Raw genomic sequence first — 25350 nt, 5'->3', positions numbered from 1 at the left:
CTGCTAAATTAGGGACGGCTAGCGCAGATAGCCCTCGTGTAGCTTTACGCGAAATTCAAAAACAAACAAACTTGTTCTCGTGACTGTGAAAATGAGTTATTTGTCCTAACGAATACACAGTTGTTAAAACCTGGGAGGAATGCGCAATATTTGAAACATTAGCTTTCTGAGTGACGAATAATCGTTATCAGAGGCACAAAGCAAAGAGAAGGTCTGATCGAACGATACGGGACTTACGTAAAGCCAAAGAACAATACTTCACGAATGACATGATGCGTGAATAATGCGCCAATTATTATTATGATTATATAATCTAATAATTAGAAGTGAAAGGTCTGAAGTAGCAACAAAAGTATTCATTCTTTAAACTCAAAATATAATCATAATTAACGTAACTAAAAAAGATAAGGAAAAGTCATTACGAAAAGGAAACAGCAAATCAGAATATAATAGCTTTAGCTATTTGATGCACTAGTAGATGAATTGTTACATCTGTTTCTTTGTTTTGCTCACTTGGTGAAAGTCCCAAGTCTTTCTACCCAGGCAGCCTCCTCTACAACCCTTGCATTATGTGTTCCTTTAACCCCCTAAATCCAAACACAATAGATCATCCAGGTGGTCTACATCATTATTAAAGTGTTCGGAGGAAAAATATTGATATTTTAGCTTTATGTGTGAATGATTTTTACTACTACTAACACTGAATGTTAACTCTATCATGCCAATATTTTACTTATTGCGCTTACGTTTGGCTAAGAGTAAACAATATTTCTTTTAAAAATTGCGTTAACTGTATGTGTTTATTTTATCCACATTACTCTTTGTTTGTCCATTTCGGATGCAAACTCAGAAGCGTATGTAAATAGCATTTCAGATCTATCTTTTATTTTCCGCAAGTCGTTGCCCAAGAGACCTTTAGTTTAATACCAGAACTCGTCAGGATGAACTGGACAATTAGAGATAAAAAATTCTCTAAAATACTGTTTATATGTATACAGTATGATACTTTAAAAGTCGCGATTTAAATGTTGGAAGCTGGTGAAGCATTAGAAACCAATAGGTCTACAATTTGTGATAAAATCATCTTAACTGTAGGTTTTATTTTTAACATTCCTCTTGATTTGTCCATTTTGGATTCAAACTCATAAAAATAGAAAAATTGTATTTCAGACCTATCTTTTATATCCTCTCAAGTCACTGCTCAAGCGGCCTTTCGTACGATACCATAACTCGTGATTTTTATCCCAAATTTTAGAGTTACTGGTTTCTAATGCTTCGCCAGATTTTGGCGTTCAAACCGTAATATTTCTTTTGTTGCACTTTTAATTTGACGTATTAAAGGCTAAGTCTACCCGTTGTGCAAGTATTCCTTTAATGAAGTGTCTTGTATGAACATGCATGTTTCACAACGTGGTCGATAGCTAGTCTTAGTTTAGAATGGAATAATATATTTTAAACTTTATGAATCACTCTAAACCATTATCGGTATTTTTCATATTTTCACTCTTTCCTGGTGCTGATATGTTACGCTCTCCAGTGGCACAGCGGTATGTCTGCGGACTTACAACGCTAGAATCCGGGTTTCGATACCCGTGGTGGGCAGAGCACAGATAGCCCATTGTGTAGCTTTGTGCTTAATTACAAACAAACTGATATGTTACAAGCTTACTTGAAAGCTGTTCAGAGATATCAGTACAACATTGATGTGTAGGTTGCATGTTAATTTGTGAAAGGAAGTTATTCATATTGAAATACAATTAATGTAACGCGCGTGACAATAGAGTCACGTAGATAATCCTGTATGTGGTATATCACACTAGAAAAATTACGAGGTTTCAATAATACAGCTACATGAAATAAAACAATGCTAGCAGGAAAATATTTCTTACTGGTAATAATTCATTCATTATTACTATTTGTTAGTTAAATAACCTAAAATATAAATCAGTGAGTGAAAATGATTAATACTGATTGATCATATTCATAAACATATGAAAATTTGTTTTATGTAAAATGTTATGTTAGGACAAATTGACAGAAATGTCAGGTTACACATCTGACATAGGTAACCAGTCTGACAAAGAAATAAGAAACTTAAGGAAAATACCTAGAGTTTTGTGTGTGTGTGTGTGTGTTTTAGAAATGGTATTAATCAAAAGTTGCACTAAAAAGCATAATTTATTTAATTATATCATATATTTTGTATATATTTCTACCAATATCATAAAGTTTCTGATACTGTGTTTTCATTTCTGAATCATTAAGAATTAGATTTTCAAGGCCTTTAATTATCCATATCTTAAGCTCATCTTATGGAAAATTAATTATTTGCTAATTAAATTTGTTAACTTTAAATCACATTGGGAAAAGTCAATTTTATTTCGGTTTTGGTTTTTCGCATTTTTCCATGAAACAGAAGGTTAAATTCATACCCAGATACCAGTGCGGTAGGCAGGACTTCTTTTTTTTGGGGGGGGGGGAGAGGGGGCAGGTATCTTTGTAATCCAAGAAAAAATATTTTAAAGCAAGATCACAAAGTTAGAAAAATTCCGTTCCTCTTCTCTAAAATTTCGGGGCTTGGGGAGCAAACCCCCAAATGCTCCCTTCACTGGTTACGTCTGTGTGAGATACAATATTTTACCAGTTCCTAATTTTCTAGCATTTTCGAATACAAGTACGCTAATAATGTTTTTATGATTACGCTTTTGATCAGTGATGAAAACATTTTCATTATGAGGTTAGAGGTTTCTTTGCGAGCTATCTGCATTAGCCATTACTAATTTTGAAGTAATAGCCTAAAGGTAAGGTAGCTAGCTGGTCAGTATACTCTTTACCATCTTCACCCACGGCTGAAAGAGGGAGTATGTTCGGTGACAGGATTCGAACTCGCGACCCGCAGCTTGCAAGGCTAAGCCTAGGTCAGATGGGGAATGCGCACTAGAGTGGAGTACGCTATTAAAAATTTCAAATTATTTATTATTATTTAAAATTATTTCATTTATTTCTTGTTTCACTGTCTTTTTTTTTGGTTAAATATCAATCAGTTATTATTTTTATTTTTCATTAATGACTTTTAGTTTTTATTCAGAGCTATACATTTGTTTTGCTCTCCTTTAAACTCATTGTATGTCAGAACTTAGTATACTACTCCTTCTCACACTGGGTCTTCACATTGTCTTATTTCGTTTATTTGTTTGTTTTCGGATTTTCTTAGAAAGCTACACAAAAAAGCACGTTTTAATTGAGAGTGGGATTTGGCAGCCACTCTTATAGCGACCCAAAGTGCAGAAACGCGTTTTTTTTGCAGCATTGGATTAACAATCCGGACATTTAAACCACTTGATCACACCTACGTCATATTGAGTTTAATAAATTTCATCAAAGAATTATGTGCATGTCATTTTATTTCACATTTATAGGACTTGTGCAAAGAGTCATAGTTTGGATACAGCAATTTGAAGATAAAAGCAGTGCTTGCAGTGTATTCGTATGTACCTTATTTCAAGGGAAATTATTGCACCATCACAACTACAATCATTCTATCCAGTTTCAATAAGTATACGGCGCTCTGCATTCAAAAATGTGCATTTATAGGTTGAAACAACATGATCGCATAGAATCACATTTTTAGCTGCAGTTTTGCGAAATAGTGTCATTTTTAAACCTTCTGATCACATGGAAGAACAATCATTTTTTTATGGTGTTTACAATTATATAACAACAAATACGATATTTTCCAGGTTTTTCCAATAATACTCTAAAATTTGTTTAAAACGAACACCATATTATTATTATTATATGTAATAGTTGGATCACTAAAGTATGTCTAAAACTGACTGAATACTAGCAGTAATTATTGGCTGCCATAAAAAATAATTATATGTATTGAATAGGTTCAATGAGTAAGTAAGGGGTAGTTAATTTAATATTAATTATTAAATGTTTCACCAATGCTAATTCTTATCGTCTAATTGTGTAGTGTAGCAACAGCATCTGTAGATGGCAGTAACACAAATTAACAAATTTCCGTATTATAAATGACTACAACTGTGACTTTTTTTACACCTGTTATTTTGATTACTTCGGACATCTCTGATGTTCTCTTTTCAACTTCTGTTTGTAAAAGTATCAGAGTCCATTAAACTTTAGACCTACAAGATCCATATATGGTATTGTACCATTACTATCTATTTCTCAACGGCAATATGCCATCCATTAAGTTTGCTCATAGTTTGTACACTATCCAGGCGTTTGTACTTGGATATTTTCTTTTTTGCCACCAGCTGTAAGGATATATTAAGTTATTTCTTTAGACTCGCCTTCTATAATATACTGAATTACTGGTAGTTACATATGCAAACGGAACTTAGACATTTATTACTTCTGTAACAAGAAGAGTGTACATAATTCATAGTTAAACATAGCCTTATGTTAAATTTATCCCAATAATAATAATTGTTTGCTATAATGCTTTCACAGTGGCTGAGACGAGTCGAACGAAAATGTCATATCTTTGAAACATAAATTATTTGTTTTGTTTCTCATTAAAGTTTCTCTATTATTTCCTAAACTCTAAAAATTCGGTACGTAAAGATTCTCTGAAATATATTATTTTATCGGCCAAATAGTTATTCAACTTTATAGGTTTTGTTATGCTGTTTAGGGAAACGAAGTTACAACCTGTTTTGTAAGATCGTGTTTTACAATAACAGTGAACTGACTAGAAAATAACAGTTAGTCAATGTACAGGTAAAAGTAAATATTTTTAGATTTATAGAATTAAGATAGTCATAAATAAATAGATAGTAAAAATGTAAATAGTTGTATTGAATTAGATGAAAAATGTATGCTAAAAATGTAGGGAAAGGATAGGTAAGACGGCCACTTTAACTTTGAGTACGGTTTTCGCTAATTAAGATGAATTTCATAAAAAAAAATTACAAGGTTTTATAAGTTTCATTTCTAATTAAAAAGGAAGTCTTGAAATAATACACTTCTCGTGCTTGGGACCATTTTTCCTACAAGGTTGGATAAAACGGCCCCCAAGATGTGATAAAATGGTATATATATCTAACTCATAGCAGTCGTGAAGGCATTATGCCATGTATTGCGCATTATTTAGGACAAAGGCGCAAAAGACGTGCGTACTTTCCCCTATTGTGGAAACTTATGTACTCCTTCCTAATGAAAAACTTCTCCAAGGGAAATAAATTCAATTCAAATAATACTTTATTAGTTCAAGTATGAATTTTGATTGTAGTTTTGAATGACAGTCCATTGATATTATTTCATTATGAAAATTGTTTTGAAAGCTATATTTTACAAAATCTCATATAATTCTAAGCATTCACAAATTTCTTTTTAATTTAGTGTTTGTATCCTTATTTCTATCATAATAACTTGATGCACGTGACACAAACAGCAGTAATTTTGTTTATTATGTTTTGAATGTCAGCAACCCTATTTTAAAGTAATATATTTAAGCCTCTGACATTTCTTCGTGACAACTGAATCTTTTTCAAAGTTTCTAAAAGGTTTCTTATTAACCATACCTTTCTTCAATTTACATCCCTTCAAAAGTGTACATGTATATATATGTGTGTGTGTGTGTGTGTGTGTGTAACTCAAAAGGAATAAGTTGAACGAGGTAAAACTTGATAACAATGTTCTCTGTTATTTTGTAGTGTTCTAGTATTACATAAATAACCTATTTCAAGATACTTATCTTTGTGTGTCAGTGTGTACAATATTATCTAAAAAATCATCATGTTTTTGCCAATTAAAAAATGAAGTTCTATTCCTCGGCCCGGCATAGCCAGGTGGTTAGGGCGGTCGACTCGCAATATGCGGGTCGCGGGTTCGAATCCCCTTCGCACTAAATATGCTCGCCCTTTCAGACGTAGGGCGTTATAATGCTACGATCAATCCTACTGTTCGTTGGTAAAAGAGTAGCCCAAGAGTTGGCGGTGGATGGTGATGACTAGCTGCCTTCCCTCTAGTCTTACACTGCTAAATTAGGGAGGGCTAGCGCAGATAGCCCTCGCGTAGCTTTGCGCGAAATTCAAAACAAACAACAAACAAGTTCCATTCAAATTATCGTGTGACTTTAATATCCCGAAATCATACAAAACTAGGGTATTTAAGCCTTTTTTACACCCTATTTGTATACATGCGATATCTTCTCACTTCTCAACAAAATAATAATAATAATACCCTGCTGGGTGATACATCGATTTTTGTACGATTTCATTTACTGGTAACAGGTAATTTTAGTTTATATTAGAATCCATGAGTAAGCAATTACCAAAGTGTAAATATACAATGTTCAGAAAACTCGTAACTTAAAAAAATATTTCATGTTAAACTGTAAAGATTGTAGAGAGTGTTGTATTTTGGCATAGTGCATGTAGCTATCTACATCTGAGAGAATTTTTATACAAGGATAAGAACAAACAAATGTGAAATTACGTAGCTGCCTCACTACAATAAGCGTAACTTATACATTTAGATTTTGAATAATAGTGGTTTTTGTTGTTTGCTTGTTGATTTCGGCGCAAAGCTGTACAATGGGCTATCTACGCTCTGTCTATCGCGAGGAAACGAACCCCAGACTTTAGAAGTGTAAGTCCATAAACTAACCTCTGATCCCAACGCAGGACTTGTATAGTGGACCAGGCCATTATCAGTAACATACCAAACACAAAATAATTATATAATGTTAATAAAAAATTAAAATTGAAAAATTCATTTTTTTTTCAATGTAAGATAAAATTCAAAATACAAATAATATAAATCTATTCCTGAGAAAAATATTTTATGCCAGATACCTCCATTCATTTATAACTAGTTTTGAATTATTTTATGGAAAAAATTACATCAAAACTCTCGAGGAATTGTTGTGATTGTTTAAACGCCAAGCTCCATAATGGATAATCTGTACTCTATCCATCGCAGGAATCGAGCCCCTGATTTTTGCGTTATAAGTACGTAAACTTATCACTGACCCAAAGGGGGACCTCAAGGAATTGAATTCTCGTTTGGAATTTGCTCTGAAATATTACATTCTGAAAGCCAGTGTGGTGTTCTTTATACAGATTTATGCAATTATTAACATTTATATTAAACAAAAAGTTGTTATTGCTTCAAGATTTGATAAAATTTGGTAATATTAGATAAAAATACTTATATAAAACTAATCCTTGGAAAATATTTTACTCCAGATAACTCCATCCCCTTATAATTATATATGATATAGAAATAGTAAAAGAGTGAAATATAGTTTGGAATTTACAGGGGAACTATTAGATTTTGAAAGACAGTATATAATTTTTATACTGGACTACGTTATCATCAACATTTATATTAAACAAAAATTCATTGAGAAGTTTAATCTATAACAAGCAGAAAATTAAAGTTATTCCGTTTCCTATTCTAAGTTCTCCTTTTTTGATTACTTCAGGATTTAATCAAATTGAAAAATATTATATTGCTATTCTGTAGAAAAAATATTTTTATCCTAAATGCTAGAATTTCCTTGCAAGTATACTTAAATTTCTATCACCACAAAAATATGCCATAAAACTTTGAATGAGCTGAATCTAGTTGAGAATTTGCCAGGAAATATCGTATCCTGAAAGACAGTGTGAACCATAGGAACAGAATATAAGAATATGCGGTATATTATGGCTTTTACCCATAAATGTGTCCTTAGAGCGCCATCTCATCAATATTGGGCTTTGTTTTAGAACATGAAATGTTATTGACCGCATAACACATAATATTGGGAACGATTTTTCTTCAAGTCTCCTGTTATTATTTTACAACAAAGAAAAAAATAGGAAAGAAAATATAAGTTTCAGAGAATGAAGCTACAATAACCCACTCCTATAAGCAATTTTACAATGTAAACGTTAGGAACTATTCCTTTGTACCACGACAGTGTTTTTATTGGGTCCCCCCCCCTAAAAAAGAACACATTCTTTTATAGTGCTTCCCATTATTCTCTTCTGAGCCTTTTTCATGATACGATACGCGTTCGTTGGTCTTTAGCTCAAAGACTCCAAGTTTTCCGAAATAAGTAATCCTGTCTGGCTAATAATCTTATCAACCCTGCACACACACACACACACACATACTTATATATATATATATATATATATATTTACGAACACACTCACACATGCAGAAGTAGAGTCTCTCTCGTGACGAGAGTCAACGTATGATTTCGATCAATGTCTCCCTAGAGAATAGTTTGTGTGTATATTTCAGCGCCCATATTTGGAACACTGAGAATGATTCCTGAACAAAGTGTTCCCATAGGAATTGTAACAAACACTTACATATACGGTACCCTCTATAAATAATAAATTGTTATTATACAGTGTAGCAGGAGAGGAAGTAACATTCATGCATCTTTACAAATGACAGTCAAAAAGGTAATGGTGCTGAAGGATACCGCTTATAACTATGGTTACTACATACTACAGTATGAAACACAGAAAAAGAATAGGCATGAACCGTCTTAGGATAGAATGATAGATAGAGCATTAAAGTGAGCCTGTAAATACTAATTAGCATGTCATTCTTAACTGCTATGTCAGTTATAAGTGATGTGTTTACAATTACTTGTCACCTTAGCGTGTTGATGGCTGATTTTATTTACTTATGTATTAGTAAGAAGAAAAATCATTGTGTTTTAAAAAGTTTAAGCATTTAGGGGCTGAAATAGTAAGAGCAAAGGATCTAAACTTAATACTCGAAAAAGGCAGCACACTCTAAAACAACTTGTGTTAAAAAAACATAACTTGTATTATGGTGGAAAACAAATATGGTCATTGTAGGCTAACAAAACAACACAGTTTTGTTGACTGATGCACAATCTTTGCGTTGGAAAACAAATATGGTACTTGAATGTCTACAACACGAGCTCAAGTTAAAACAATATAGTCATTGTAGGCTAACAAAACAACACAGTTTTGTTGACTGATGCACAATCTTTGCGTTGGAAAACAAATATGGTACTTGAATGGCTACAACACAAGCTCAAGTTAAAGCAATATAATCATTTTGGGCTAACAATACACAACACGGGTGTGTTGGCTGATGCACAATCTTTGCGTTGGAAAACAAATATTGTACTTGAATGGCTACAACACAAGCTCAAGTTAAAACAATACAATCATTTTGGGCTAACAATACAAAACACAGGTGTGTTGGCTGATGCACCATCTTTGTGTTGAATTTCATACAATCTACGTACACATAATAATACTAGTAAATTAAAACATTTTATAACTCATCTTGTAGAATATGTTTTTTAACTTAGACATTTATATCTTATTTAGCTACAGAGAGTTTGACGTCACGTGATGAGTGCATAGCTTAATGAATGTATTAAAGATTTATTTTATTTTCACCAAAGGAAAAACTGACAATATAATGTATGACATAGAAGCCTAATGCATTCTTTGTTGCGCCGCACTCTGTGCTTAATTACTAGAATTTTCTTGAAAGTTTAGGATATTACTTTTAAAAAAAAACGATATAAAATGCGAATTAGGCAAAACTATAAGAGACTAGTGATTGTTTGCTGGATTTGTTACAGTTTAGTTGATTATTCAGTTAGCGAGTGTGTTCGTTTATCCGTTATTTGTTCAGCTAATTTAGCTCTATAACTTTTCAACGAAAAGTCTCGTACAGGCGAGAATATTGGTAAGTGTAATCCCTATTGAGCCGTTTTTTATTTGTGAAGTTAGACCTATCTTAGTTACATAGAACTTGTTGTTGGAAGAGTAAGATTATTTCGATCCAATCAAGTGGGCTTTGCGTTATTTTCTAACCGAATAATCCAAAAAAGATCCTGTCCTACAATAGGAACGGTTTCGACAATACATTAAAAGTCAAATATTGCATGGTTAAAACGAGGAAATCTTTAGAATATTGCTTTTATGCAACGTTTTTCCTGAACGTTTAAAATCAGAACTTGTCATAACAATTTAACTTCATGACACAACAATATATTTAAATAAACACAATTTTGAATTAAAGCCCACACGTCATTTGTATTGTTAATTTGCAAAATTAATTTTGTTTTCATTGCATTCGACCTAACTAATTAACAATCAGGAAATAGCAAAAAATATATATTATTAATATTAACCGTAAATGTGAACAGGTAAAATAAAATCAATTGCAAACGGTTCAATTGTTGCCGTTAGGAACTTAACTTATTACATCTAGATTAGTTTCCACAGAATCTGGGGTTTTTAGTAGAAAAAACATTTTTGATTCACAAAGAAATTACACACATGTGTGCCCGAAAACAAAGGTTCATTTTCTGGTAAAACATTGTTGGTTCACAAAGAAATTACACACATGTGTGCCCGAAAACAAAGGTTCATTTTCTGGTAAAACATTGTTGGTTCACAAAGAAATTACACACATGTGTGCCCGAAAACAAAGGTTCCTTTTCTAGAAAAATATTGTTGGTTCATAAAGAAATTACATATATGCATGCCCGAAAACAAAGGTTCTTTTTCTGGAAAAATATTGTTGGTTCAGAAAGAAATTACATAGATGCATGCCCAAAAATAAAGGGTCCTTTTCTGGAGTACTGTATAAATAACATAACTTTCAACGTTTGTTCGTTACGTAAAACAACAAATGGGTTCTTCCGAACTGAGTAAAATTGAAAAAGTGAACAGGTGAAGCGCTCCATAAGTTTAGTTTTTCTGTAATTATAAAACAATAGTTGCATGATTAAGCAATAGATTGTGTTACCTGATGATTTGAAGTATGTACGTTTATTAATGAATGAACTGATAAAAAATGCCCAAAAATATCATAGTAAGCTCAAGTAAGTATGAAATTACAATACACTGTGCTAAAAAAGATCTAAGCAAAATTATTATAAGACAAATACTATTTGAAAAAAGTGCATCTCATTGTGAGAATATGTCTAAGAATATTTGTTTTAATACGTCTTTTTTTTTCTTCCTCTTCAACAGCAGCTGTCAGTGTTGTCTAAGTTTTTATCTATTATGGTATCATGTTGAAATTGTTGGAAATTTATTCATTTAAGATGTTTAAACAAAATTCAAATGCAATCAAATAGCAGAAAATGATATCGATAACGTGTAGCCAGTTCTAGGTTTAAAAGTTGGTTTTGATAGTAATACAGACTATTAGCTTTATTGACTGCTGTTTTGTGTTGAAATTATTGTGACACATTGTTTCCTTTTAAAAATAACGTTCATGTGCTTATGATTTATTAATAATAATCTTAAATGTGCTTTATGGAATTTCAAAAATAAGAATCGCTTTGCAAGAGCCATATTTGCAAACTCCCACCAAGAGTTTGTTTGTTTTAGCGCAAAGCCACTTTGATTTATTTGTTATGTCCACTGCGAGGAATCATACCCCAGATTTTACCGTTGTTAGTCGGTCAACTTACCGCTGACCCACTAGGGTACACCCCCAAGAGAGCGAAATTTACATTTTTGACCAAAATAGTAGATTAGTGTCAATAAATATGAACACATAAGAAATATTTTTATAATGTCTCCCATAGTAGATTAGTGTCAATAAATATGAACACATAAGAAATATTTTTATAATGTCTCCCATAGTAGATTAGTGTCAATAAATATGAACACATAGGAAATATTTTTATAATGTCTCCCATAGTAGATTAGTGTCAATAAATATGAACACATAGGAAATATTTTTATAATGTCTCCCATAGTAGATTAGTGTCAATAAATATGAACACATAGGAAATATTTTTATAATGTCTCCCAATGGTCAGACTAACTTTACAGGATTTACAACGCTAAAATATTGAGTTCGAGTCCCTGTGGAGAACAGAGCAAAAATAGGCAATTTTATGGCTTTGTGCTCAAACAAACATATTTATAATACATTACAAAAGCATCACCATACCAGGGAACTATTTACTGCTGTTGAATATTACGATAATTAACAAAGATAAAATATTCTACATAAAGCCTTATAAAATGATCAGGTTTGTTCTGCAACTTGAATATAAATACCTAAATTATTTAAATTTTAATTATTCATAAAACTTTCAGTTTAATTGAAGGGGGAAAATGATATTTTACTTAATAACAATAATACCAACATTTTTAATGCATACGTTAAAGAGAGACCATAAAATAAAAGATTAATTCAATATGAAATTATTATTTGAAAGTGTATTTTTCTTTCAAATATATCTATATAGTATTTTGTACATTAATATCTAAATTTGGTTTATTGTTTTTAGCAAGACTGGATATCGTAAAGACCTATATGCGAATGCGAAGAGTGCCAGACCACCTTCAGAACAAGGTGATTAGGTGGTTTGATTATCTCTGGATGACTCAGAAGTCTTCAGATGAGGACCACTCTGTGGGGTTTCTTCCGGATAAGCTTAAGGCAGAAATAGCTATTCATGTGCATCTAGACACCTTGAAACGAGTGGAAATCTTTCAGAACACGGAAGCTGGGTTCTTATGTGAACTAGTATTGAGACTACGACCTGTCCTTTTTAGTCCTGGGGACTACATCTGTCGTAAAGGTAAAACTGTAGTTCTAGACCAATAATGGGCTATTCTCTAATGAGTTTTACTATTGTTGTCATTAACCTGTATATACATAATGAAGTAAGGTTTAATGTCATCAACTTTACTGAAATATATAAAGAAATACAGCCTTTTCACGTGAAAAACTTAAGCCAAGTCTTTGGTTTGATAACTGTGATATGAAAAATGAACAAAATGTCTGTCAATGTAACAAGCTAAACAACATACAAGAGTCTAATAGGCGATATGAAAATAAGAATAATGAAAACATTGTAAATCTCCAAATGAAACTAAGTTTTCAGAATGGCATTTTAAGCAAAAACATGAAGAAGAGGAAATTAAAGGATAAAGCCTTGTATTAACTCTTTTAGTACCTCTCTCGACTATTTCATTATCAACAATGTTGTACATTGCCCTGTAACGATATTTAAAAGTTATGTTGTGTCTACAAATAAAACTAAGCTTTTCAAAACATTTTAAGCAGACAACATTTTTCATATCATACCTGTCCTCCTGTTTGTCTCTTTTTTTTTCTATTTTGTATTTAGATCCGACAAAAAGAAACACGTCAAAACGTTATTTGGAAAATTTAAATTTTATTCTACAATTTTTATATCCTGTAAATTGGAAAGGTTTAAAATTATTTATCGGATTGTTCTGATGAATTATTCATTACCAGAAAATACAACAGCTTCAATACCAGTCCGTAGTCCCTTTCTCTTTTTAATTAGATCTCCACCTTTTATTAATGATAATTGGTAGATCCTAAACAGGTTAAAAAGATGAAAGTTTTGATAGAGAACTCATTGCTTCATCCTTGCAGTGGGCTTCCGCGGGACACTATATAGTTTAGAATTCCAGTAAAGCGCTACTTAAACATGAAATGTATGTATTCTTGTTCCCAGTTCTTTCAGGTTTTTCATAATTGTGTTATATCTTTGGTGGATTACGTGCAAACCTACTTAAGGGCTATCTGCCATACCCGTCCCTAATTTTGAAGTAATAGACTATCTTTGTTGAATTACGTGCAAACCTACTTAAGGGCTATCTGTCATACCCGTCCCTAATTTTGAAGTAATAGACTATCTTTGTTGAATTACGTGCAAACCTACTTAAGGGCTATCTGTCATACCCGTCCCTAATTTTGAAGTAATAGACTAGAAGGAAGGTAGCTAGTCAACACCATTTAACACCAACTCTTTGGCTTCTCTTCTAAGACCAACTAGTGTGAGTTGACCATCTTTCTTATGAAGCATTCACGGCTCCAAACTGTTGAGTAATTTCTTTTGTGTTAAGGTAGTTATCCACAGTCGGCACATTAACCATTGGATTGCTGTCGGCCCAATTTTACACGAGAAAGAGAGTGACTAAAACTGCATTTATTTGTAGTAAAAACGTAGATCTGATACTTCTGTTTTGCGTTTCTAAAATTAATAAAAAACGCATTAATGCGAATGTGAAAACTCGAAAACATACTCGATAATGTAAATTCGGAAAATCAATTTAGAAGTTGATATTTTTATCAATTAGCTGGCGATTTTAATTAAAATGTGTGATTCATAATTCATGAATTATACCTGTAGGAGAGGTCGGTAAAGAAATGTACATAGTCAGCCGGGGTCGTTTGGAAGTGGTAACGGACAACGGAAAGACAGTGTTAGCCACTCTAAAAGCTGGAAGTTACTTTGGTGAAATTAGCATCTTGAACATGGGCACAGCAGGCAACAGAAGGACAGCGTCGGTGCGCTCTGTGGGCTACTCGGATCTCTTCTGTTTAAATAAACAAGACATGTGGGACGTACTGAAGGACTACCCTGCAGCTCGCGTTCGATTGGAGGCTATCGCTGTAAAGAGACTGGAAAAATATCGAAAAGACCCGCTGAAAAAGAGTAAGTAAACTAAATAATAGTAAACTGAATGAAAACTACATAAACATTGATATATGATTAGTAAATTTGAAAAAATATATATAAATGAGTATTAGCCTACGATCATTATTTACTAAATGCATGAATTAGGTGATCGAGGTGAACGATTTAAAGCCAGTGAAGATTCGACAAGAATTAATATTCTTTCTTATTTTCTTTCATGATAGCTTATATAGCTCATTATAAACAATTAAACACATAACTCAAAATATTCTTAAACAATATATGTTTCTTATTTCTTCTGAGATTTCAATTTGCTGGAATAAGCTTTTAAACATTGTCGTTGCTTCAAACCTAACGTTAGATTCAGATCTGCAATCCACGGACTAAACTCGTAATTTATAGTGTTTTATAGTGTTTATAGTGTTTTATAGTGTTTATAGTGTTTTATAGTGTTTATAGTGGTTTATAGTGGTTTATAGTGTTTTATAGTGGTTTATAGTGGTTTATAGTGTTTTATAGTGTTTATAGTGTTTTATAGTGTTTATAGTGTTTTATAGTGTTTTATAGTGTTTATAGTGTTTTATAGTGTTTATAGTGTTTTATAGTGTTTATAGTGTTTTATAGTGTTTATTGAGTTTTATAGTGTTTATTGAGTTTCGCTACACTCCTTTAATGATACATGACTGAGAGAACTATATGCAGCTATAGACCGATAGTTTAATGCTTCTGATAAACATGTTTTCAAAACACATCAGACAAGTAAATTAATTTTTATATGTATTAAGCAACAACATTTATACAATTCTCTATAGTGCCCTCTCCCCGGAGGAACAGCGGTAAGTCTTAGGGCTTTTAAAGCTAAAAATTTGGTTTCGATACCTGTGGTTCACACATCGCAAATAGCTCATTTGTGTACCTTTGTGCTTATCAACACACACACATACACATTGTCTATAGTCAGAGCTACAGTGAATTTGTTTATATTTAGAAAGCCAAAAGGAGCCATTTTATTCTGAATATTAGTTTCTCATCAAAAGATAACTACATAGATCAAAACTAAATATTTATCCAATGATTAATACATCTTATTTAATATACTGTTTTGCGTTCTTACTTACAATAAAAAAAATGTTTTTTTTTATCAGTTGGATATCTTCGCTGTCCAAGTTGTTTTCCACAAACTATTTAACAAAATTCGATCAGCTTAAGAGATTTAGGTCAGTCCTAAATCATTATACTAAGCTGACAATGTAAAAACTGTTATTATAAAAAGAATATGTAATGCTAAAAAATTACAAAGGATCAAAATAGATATATCACTATAACCAACACTTTTAATGAAAGTAACATTAAAGAAAAGAATAGCGTATAACTTACTTAAAGAACACTTAAACACTTCTGATCTGTTTCATGTACTATAGCAGATTTCGTGTTCCTTAAAGAACATGACATCAGCATATGTAAAACTTAATATAATCCTCCCTTACAACGTCTTATAACTAACGAAAGCTCCGACAATATAACTTTATAGCAGCTTGGCGTCTAAGATAGATTAATACGATTCGACCAGCAGGATCGTACAGATAGCACAGCAAAAACTAATGTTTAAGAATATTACTAATTAATAAAAAGTTAAATTAATAACAGAATTGCACAATAAAGTGTAAAAGTCTCGATGCTCTAAATACAATATCACTAACTTAAATGTTATGCAAATAAAAATAATATTCTAATACTAAGAGGTGTGCCTAACACAAATATTTAACTAAACTCTATTATTTTATACACATGAAGTGAGGAGATAGAAGTTCTAAGTACCAACTGAAACCTGATAGCAAGGTTCCAGAAAACTCATGTTAGTAATAAACTTAGAGAAATAATTAACTAAGATGGTAAATATAACAATTAAGGTAATTAACTGAACTAATTTAACTTAACTAATTACGCAACATTATATTATACACAGAGAACTGTTATACAACTTGTATCATGTATGTAGGAAGAGCTTTAACGAAAAGTAAAATTAATTTTGGTTGCGATACTAAAGTGGTTCATTATTACCTTAATTTTTTAATGTAAACATGACGGTTTTGTAAAGGTCAAGATAGTGAAAACTTTGTTACATATTCTTTGTGTTCATAATTTGGATAACAAATTGGCCAGTAAGTTATACGAAGTCAGTGAAGATAATACTAAGCCTACTAATATATCTCTCTCTATATATAATAGCATGGCCAAAATTGGTGGAGTTGGCGACATGCTGCTGTTGCTTAGGGCTTTTGTTCTATATGATCTTTGCTTTTACACTAAATAATATATTTACTATACACTATCGTTGCGTTTTGATCTTAATATGAAAACTGATTAAAATTATCTTAAAGTCGCGGGTTATGACAACACATATATATACCCGTTCTAAATAATATACGTTTATACATAACCTTCTAGTATCCTTGAAATTATAATTGAATACCTTCTAACTATAACTACATATAGTTAACAAAATTAGCATAAAATATATACGTATTATGGTATCTCTATTTTCATGCAGATACACATGATCATATTTAACTTTCAGCTACACTGCAAAAAAAAATTAAGAATGGTAATATCTTAGCTAAAATAAAACAAAGCGACCGTTATAAAATATTGACAATCACTTTTCAAAGATTGGCCATTTACTTTGTGTTATGAGCAGTTATTTCACACATTCTTATCTCATTTGACACTTTGAACTGAATCAAAGGATTTTAAATGCTCCAAACTGTTCATGAACTATGACCAGCTAGTATTTATCTGGAGAGACGTTGGATGGATAGATGTTGACCAATCAGAGCAAGCTACTGTGAGTTAGGTACAGCTTATGAATCGCCCCCAGAATAATAGTACAGTGTTCCGAGTACTAAACAATTAAACCATCATACACAGCCCATATAGTTTACCATTAACTGTCGGTTTTGGCTCGCCATAATCGTAGGGTACCTGTTCTGAGAGTGGATCACGTGTTTCAGCCACAGGCTGACAACATGTCATTTAGCAGGCTTTTAGAGATAAACTTCACAAAACTTATTTCTATACCAAATGCCCCAAAAGTGTTAACAGCAAGAACGTACCAAGAACGTAAACAGTACCAACGACACATAGAGCAAGTACTATTGTTTCATATAAACCTCACTTTATTCTGAGGTCAGGTAACAGACATATTCCCATTTATAGATAACCTGTAACCTGTTCTAATCACCTTTTCCTACAGAATCATTACTCCAGACACTAAAAGCACCCAGAAACAGGTCTTTCAGATGTGGCCTCGAATATCTTAAAGCGTTATTAACATCCTGGTTTTAAGCATGGCATGTAATATCAGCGACAGACCGACCTCAATTGAAATGTTATGAACTATAAAGATGTAAGAACATACCAAATGTTCATTTATTGGTATATGTTGAATGTCCAATCACTTGCACTTCAGGTCACAAGGCAAATTATTAGATGACCGATATGCATAAAAATGAGCTGATGGTGTTGGTTCTCATTTTATAACGGTAGTTTTGCCTTGTTATAGCTTATGTACTATATGAGAAGAAGCTGGAATATTTAATAACTCTTCGTAATAGGCATGGCCTGGTAGTTAAGGCGCTTGACTCTGACGGTCGCGGGTTCGAATCCCCGTCACCGAAAATGATCGTCCTTTCAGCTGTAGGGGAGGTGGGTGTTATAAGGTGACGGTCTTGATAAAACAAAGAGTTGGCGGTGGGTGGCGTTGACTAACTGTTTTCCCTCCAGTCTATCACTGCTAAACTAAGGACGGCTAGCGGAGGCATCCCGCGAAATTCAAACATTTGTACTAGCTAGAAACTTTCTTTTCCCGCCTACTTTGTTTTGTCCTCCTTCCAATCAAAGGAGACAATTTTGGGTATTACAAATTTAAACGTATTTTAAAATGTGACAGGCATTCGTATGCCAGGGAAAATTTAACCAATCACCAAAAAAAAAACTGTCGCTTAAAGAAAATCTGATTATTCGTTTTGTTTCTTTCATCTTATTTGTTATACTTATTTTAATTTTCAGAAATACTTACCTGAAGAAAAAAAAATGCTGCCTTTAAAGAGAAAAGTTTTAGGGATTCAACGAAATAAATTACTTTGAATTGGATTTTTCTTGCATTTTGTCTATTCAGCAACCCTAAGATTCCATTAAGTGTGTGGTGATGCTTAGAGAGTTAATCTACTGCCTTTCGGGATTACTTAGATTGTTACTAACTGTAACGGAGATCAGAGAAAAGTTAAACTAAATATTATAGAGCATTAAATGTGTAGTCAGTTTGTCACTCGAATACCCCATTTCTCATTAAATTGAACTGTGTGCCACCGCTCTTTAACATGATCCGTTTTCATTTAACTCTGTCTATAACTACTTTATTTAATATTTCCGTTCATGCTCTTTTATTTGTTGCCTACTCCTTTAACATTGTCTTCCATTTGGCCCATTATCATTTCGTTACTACCCACTACTAAACTGTGTAATTGCTAATGTCCTTTTTTCTTCATAGTTCTTTATTGTTCTTCATGCTTTGCCATCACACGTCTCGTTTCTTAGATCTTACTTCAAACTCTACACCTGATTTCATCTATCAGCTTTATAGTGCAAGCTACTTGTGTGACAGCTGTGTATCTTCCTCTTCATTCGTAAGCTGATCCCTCTTTGCAAAGAAACTTCTCTAGGCTGTTCAAATGGATAGCAACTAACTCACTTCTTCTTTCCACTTTTTTGCCCACAATCTCTCTTTCTTTAACATCTCTCCTTACCAGAAAACTGATTATTTTTTTATCTTTTCCGCACTTGGTGCCACCTTCATTATTATTATCATATTTTTGTCTTCTTCATCCGTTTTTCTCTTTGTATGAAGATCTCCAGCCTCAGTATTTTACTTCCTTATCAGCTTCTCTGAATATCAATCTCAGGCATTTTAAAAACAAGGTCAATAATGCTACTGCGTCTGTCAACTAAACACTTTCATTGCATGTTTTTCTGCTCTTGAATCGCCATCATAAGGAGTTAGTGAAATGTAAGATTTTAAAAAATGGAACAACAATATAAGATACTGTCCTTTGAATCGCCATCATAAGGAGTTAATGAAATGTAAGATTTAAAAAATGGAACAACAATATAAAATACTGTCCTTTCTTGATATGTTTGTGAGCAAAGTCTTTCAGAAACACAATAGCCAATTAACTGGGGTACAGGGGTACTGTATATAACCCGTTGTACCAGAACTGCCGGAATTCAAATAATGTGAGATAGTCGTTCATCCAAACGAAACTTAATCGTCTAGGAACAAGCGACATTTAAAATACGTAATGCACGGAGTAAGTGGTTTTTAAGCTATAAACTAAAGCCCTTAACACTATAACTCTTGACCTTAGCCATAACATAATATTACGACTAGAAAATACTAAAATATATATATCACCGTTGTTGGTTATTTTAATTAATATTTACTTATATAATATTCTCAACTAATGAAAAATATGCATATGCCCTCGAAAAACGACTTGTAACGTTTACACCTTATAAAACTGTTTGTATAGTTTCATTTTACCGAGCGAAGTTTAATTACAGAAAATTTGTTTGTTTGTTTGTTTGTAATTAAGCACAAAGCTACACAATGGGCTATCTGTGCTCTGCCCACCACAGGTATCGAAACCTAGATTCTAACGTTGTAAGTCCGCAGACATACCGCTGTGCCACTGGGGGCAATTACAGAAAGAAAACAATTTCAGAAAAACAACATTGAACCTCAAAGCATTTAATTTTAATTTCTAAGGTATTTGTCTAAAACGTCTAAACCCTACTCAAAGGTTAGAAACTGTCATATTCCCAAATTTAGCATGCTAATCAATTAAGTTGTCCTTAATAAACTGATTATTAGATTCAACAAGAATTCAGTAACTCATATCAGTGCCAGTTGTGGCAATGTGTTATTAAAATCGAATTATTATCACTTACTGATGATGATGTAGTTTTCATATTTTATCCATATCAACAAATATATATACATATAAGCTGTTAAAATCCCTCAGATCATAGAATATGAGACAAAAATCAAACTTCAAGCTTTGAATCATATAAATATAATTCAATAGAATTTCTGGAGTGACTTTATCTCTTGTTATTTAACATATATTGTAGCATCTGATGCACTTAACCATCGACGTATTACTTTTATTTCAACAGTTGCCATGGGCCGAAGTCGGAGTACCCCAGGTCTCGTGGAGTCCAGTGGAAAGGTTCCTCTAGAAGACATGCCTCTGTATCCGCGAGAGCCGTCCACTAGCGCCTCAGCAGACACATTACTTTCAGACTACGATAGTCGACCAGACGAAGGGGCTGTAGCTAGTGGAATTAGCAGCCGCAGGACAAGTATGGACGATATCCAGCGGAAAGGGCAGCCACTGTACGAGCGGATCGGACCTGGTTTAAAGATTGCGTGCACGAATCAAGCCGAAGCATCCGGAAGTAGTCGGCCCTACCTTACAGCGTCTTCCCTTGATCGTCAACTAGCAGCTGCAGCTATTTCACATACTAACTTGCTCTCACCGCTGCCTCCATCACCGTACCCTGTGCATTCGCCCAGTCCTCACACACTTGATGTCTCTCCTCTCAGTGGCTATTCAGCCATGAGCTCCACTGGTGCTGACCATGCACTCTTCGGTGGACATTCACCACACCTATTAGTGCCATCTCCCATTCCTGGGAGCCGCATAGGAAGTGTTAGCTCATACTCTGGTCGGGATCCGCATCCAGACTTACTCATAGCGGAGATCAAGAGACTCCGAGAAAGACTAATAACACTGGAAGCGGAAAACGCTTCTATGAGCATGAAACTTAGCCACCAACAGTGGGAAGTGGAAAACAGATTAGCGGAGATTGAACTTCAAATATGTGGAACTGGAGGTGAGGCTAGTCCGATAAGCAGTGGTAGTACCGATGAAAATGAGCGTAATCGAGAGTCTATTATATGAAATATTGCACTACCGGTTCTTATCTTTCCTTGTGCACAAGAAATACACGTACTTTCTAGCATTTGAAAGCCCAATTTCAGCAGATTTTACTAAAAGTCACGACAGATGGTGCAAGTGCTTCAGATACATGAATACTATAGGATGTAGACAGTGTTTTGATGAAATAGAAAGTGAACACAAAATAATATTTAACTTAGAAGCTCTTCGTCACCAAAAGTGAGTGCTAATGATTAAAACCGCCATCTTGAGTGTAATGGCGAGAGAGTTTTGGGTCGTAGGAATCACGAAAAAAAAGTCATATCAATGTTTCACTTCAGATCGGTTCCTACACCTTTCACTGTATGCATACTCTTCATCTTCCTCTTGATATTCGTCGTGATCAGCGACCACTTCATGATTGCTTTCTTCATTGTGAGAAATGAATGAGAACAACAGTCTATAAGATTATTATTATTATTATTACAATTCCGTGTTGTTGTTGTTGTTTTCTTTTCCTGTTTTCTAAGGTTCTCATATTTGACGATTTATATATATTTAGATATTACTGCTTGACTTTTCATTCCCTGCAAGCTCCTACTAATACAGAAAATCACCATTATAAACTAACACTACATAAGATCTCTGACCTTCTTAATGGTACAATTATACTGTATATGCAAAAGAATAAAATCAAAAACATTTGATTTTTTTATTCGTTAATTTTAGTTTTACTTCGAAACAAATGCAAAAATCTCTTCATCTGTGGCTTTCTGTAATTGCTCAACTGTTTACGAGGTTTAGAAAGAACGTTTATAAAATGAATGTGTAAAAGTTGCTTTATAAAAAAAAAATATTGTAATTTTGTGATATTTTAAAGATCACTAACAGATTCTGTAGAAACAAAAATATCGACGAAAAAGACAATGTTTCCGTGTTCGTCTTTTTAAGATTACACTATATTGACATTGGAAGCTGTGACTGAAGATTTCACAAAATACTTTATTAAGAACTTGAGTAGTGTATTTTTTTAAGAATATACTTCTTTTGCTTGAGTTGGAAAATACAAATGAACAAGTAATATACAAAAATATGCGTAGAACAAGAGCATTCCGTTTATGTTTGACATAAACTTAATCAAATTACACACCAGTTAAAAGTGAGAGCTAATGAAAATACCAGCTAGCATCCAGACGTTTTTCCGAATTTCTTAAATTTTGAATTGACTGTTTTTATCGTCCAGTGCTTTTCCATTATTTCAGTCACCCGGAAGTCTACGTACTTACAACGCTAAAATCAGGAGTTTCATTCCCCGCGGCGGTCAAAGCAGATAGCTCGATGAGGCTTTGTTGTAAAAAAACAAACAAGCCTTTATTTTATGACTTTTAGACTATGAAAGCTCAACACAGTTAACTATAATCTTATTCTAAAGACAACCAAATTGCTTATTGTATCCTATAAAATAAAATCAACTCATATAAAGCTACATTTACTAATAATTAACTTTATTAAACTAAAGACGTGTCTTAAAATATAAATTTGTGAATGAGAAAACAAAATTTTAAATAATTCAGTAAATAATCGTTATGGTAGCAAACGTAAGTAATGACTAATATAATACTTTCTAAAATACTATCTATTTTATTGTGTAAAAGTAACCAGTATAACAAAAAACATACATCAAAGCAGCATGTCAAACTTTCGAAATATAAACAGGTATTATATGGATCTTTGGTAGCTAACTCTTAATTTTGTTGAAAATTGCTTTGTGCTGTTAAATGATTGAGATTAAAGAAACGTTTATAATTGTAAATCTCTACATAATACATTGGCATTAAATATATATATATATCTTCAAAAGATCATTCTATTAATAAAGTTTATATCGTGAATTTTTTCTCTTTCCATAAAAAAGATAAATAAGTATTTGTCACTCTTAATTGTAATTCCATTCTCTTTCAAACTTTAAAAACTATAAATATTAAGGCATATAGTTTATCTTTCATAACTAGCATGATATACAAGAAAAAGGTTCATCTTTAAATTCTCTTTGCTATTATATTCTTGTCTCGTTAATACAACTTATAACACTAGTATAATGTTATAGCTATATTTTCATCACAAATAAGTCACTTCGATTGAATCTCAATATTTTTATGGTCTTATAGATATGTTTTCATTATTAAACCCCGTTGGGGGCAGATGACGCTAACGTCAGAATATATTTTTGTTCTTTATAATATTTCAACGTCAAATATATTATTTAAAGCTGTAAGTCGGTTCCTGGATGTACATATTCACTGGGAAGTATAGAAAGGTTTCTAAAGTATTTTAGTAATTTGATGATCTCCAGGGAACCGGCTGAAATATAGCATACACTAACTCAAAGGTTAAGAAAAACCGAATTATATTCATCCATCTTATTAGACTTATTACACTGACCTATAAGGCTTCTAAGTCTCAACTACACTTCACAAATAAGTCTAAGTAAAATCAGAATTTGTAAAATTTTAGTTATAACAAAGGAAAAGCTCTGTTGTAAAATAATGTCAGTTTTCATCCTTAGTTCACGTTTATCCTAAATCAGACATTTCATAATCTGTGATCTAAGTGCAAAAACTTGATCATTCAGCATTTAGTACAAGTAACCTTACATCGTACATTCTATAACATTTCACTTCAGTTATGACGAACAGTAAGAGCAGCCTTACATCGATATTCAATGGTTAAAATAAGAACATGGATAAGGCTCTGAAATGTAACTGAAATCTGATGAGCAGGCTTGTCCACTACATTCGGTCAATTCCATCTTCAGTTTAGTGCAGCGTGGATGGAGTTTATGATCAGTTAAGCTGAAGTCAATGCTACTTGCACAATCTTATGCCCCCGAAAAGAGTCTTCTAATGCGGTACTTATAATGAGATACAGGATGTTGAAGTTGGTACGTATATGTCCGGCATGTTCATTCCATAATCCCACCACCGCCATATGCATCACGTAACGATATGAAAATTGTTCGAAGTTCCATCCAAATGAAAATAATCCTGTTACCTGGCAGTGAAGAGTCATAGAACGTATCTGTACATCTTTAATTAGAATATGGACTCGTATCTCGTTGGATTAATGAGAGAGATCTTGGCACAATTGTAGACGAGTTGTTTTATCCCTTACAGCGAGCGAAATGGGCGTCTATAGGATGTCCTTTTGAATGATACAGCTCCAGTTGAACCTACAAACATCTGATCCTGTCTCAGAGCAGAAACTCTACGATTGCCACAAACTAGAACCAACAGATAGCGATCGTCTGTTTGTGTTGTGGAAAATGATATGCCTTCTTTAGGTGAAGAGCATCTGTACATTAGTTTAGAAGCGGTTTCACGTTTTGCTAGCGACACATTGGTTTGGAAGCGGTTTCACGTTTTGCTAGCGACACTTAAACATACTCGCAGCCAGTTCGCAACAGCCTACTGTAATTGGTCGGTTTTCAATCGTCCAGTGGCTCTACACCTTAAAAAAACGATCTACATTTGTACTATCTAGAAAAGATTCTTGAACAAGTTAAAACAAACACTTTATCTCTGTGATTTACTTCAATGTATAATGACTGAAATAATACTATGTGAAACGACTATGTATATAGCACAGAATGAACGACCATTCATTAGTATTCCATTCCACATGATTGATCATCAAATGCCTAACATGCGCAAACAATAAACTGCGAGAGATAACTGACATTATAGTCTAATAGTCTTTTTGCCTAACGTTAGCTATAATAGTAATTCTGATTATTCTTTAACTATTTCAGAAAATTGTTTTTGTTGGTAGCTGTAATAACTTTCAGCGTTAGCAAATGCAGATGCTTTATAAATCGTATGTTGTACTCAAATTGGTTAGTGG

At 33.0% G+C, this 25350-nt stretch overlaps 1 protein-coding gene across 1 annotated transcript in view; it reads left to right on the top strand.

The window, feature by feature from the left end:
• LOC106457207 (cyclic nucleotide-gated channel rod photoreceptor subunit alpha-like) overlaps positions 1–22844 on the top strand; it is a 128368-nt gene extending 105524 nt beyond the window's left edge. Inside the window, exons 2-4 of the mRNA XM_022383045.1 lie at positions 12284–12577; positions 14165–14470; positions 20687–22844. Of these exons, the coding sequence (XP_022238753.1) occupies positions 12284–12577; positions 14165–14470; positions 20687–21474 (1388 nt within the window). The 3' untranslated portion in view covers positions 21475–22844. The remainder of the gene's footprint in view (positions 1–12283; positions 12578–14164; positions 14471–20686) is intronic.
• Positions 22845–25350: the final 2506 nt, after the last annotated feature.

This window comes from Limulus polyphemus, unplaced genomic scaffold, assembly GCF_000517525.1.
Source record: "Limulus polyphemus unplaced genomic scaffold, Limulus_polyphemus-2.1.2 Scaffold303, whole genome shotgun sequence".
NCBI classification, from domain to species: Eukaryota; Metazoa; Arthropoda; class Merostomata; order Xiphosura; family Limulidae; genus Limulus; species Limulus polyphemus.
This window is presented reverse-complemented; position numbering and strand designations above follow the sequence as displayed.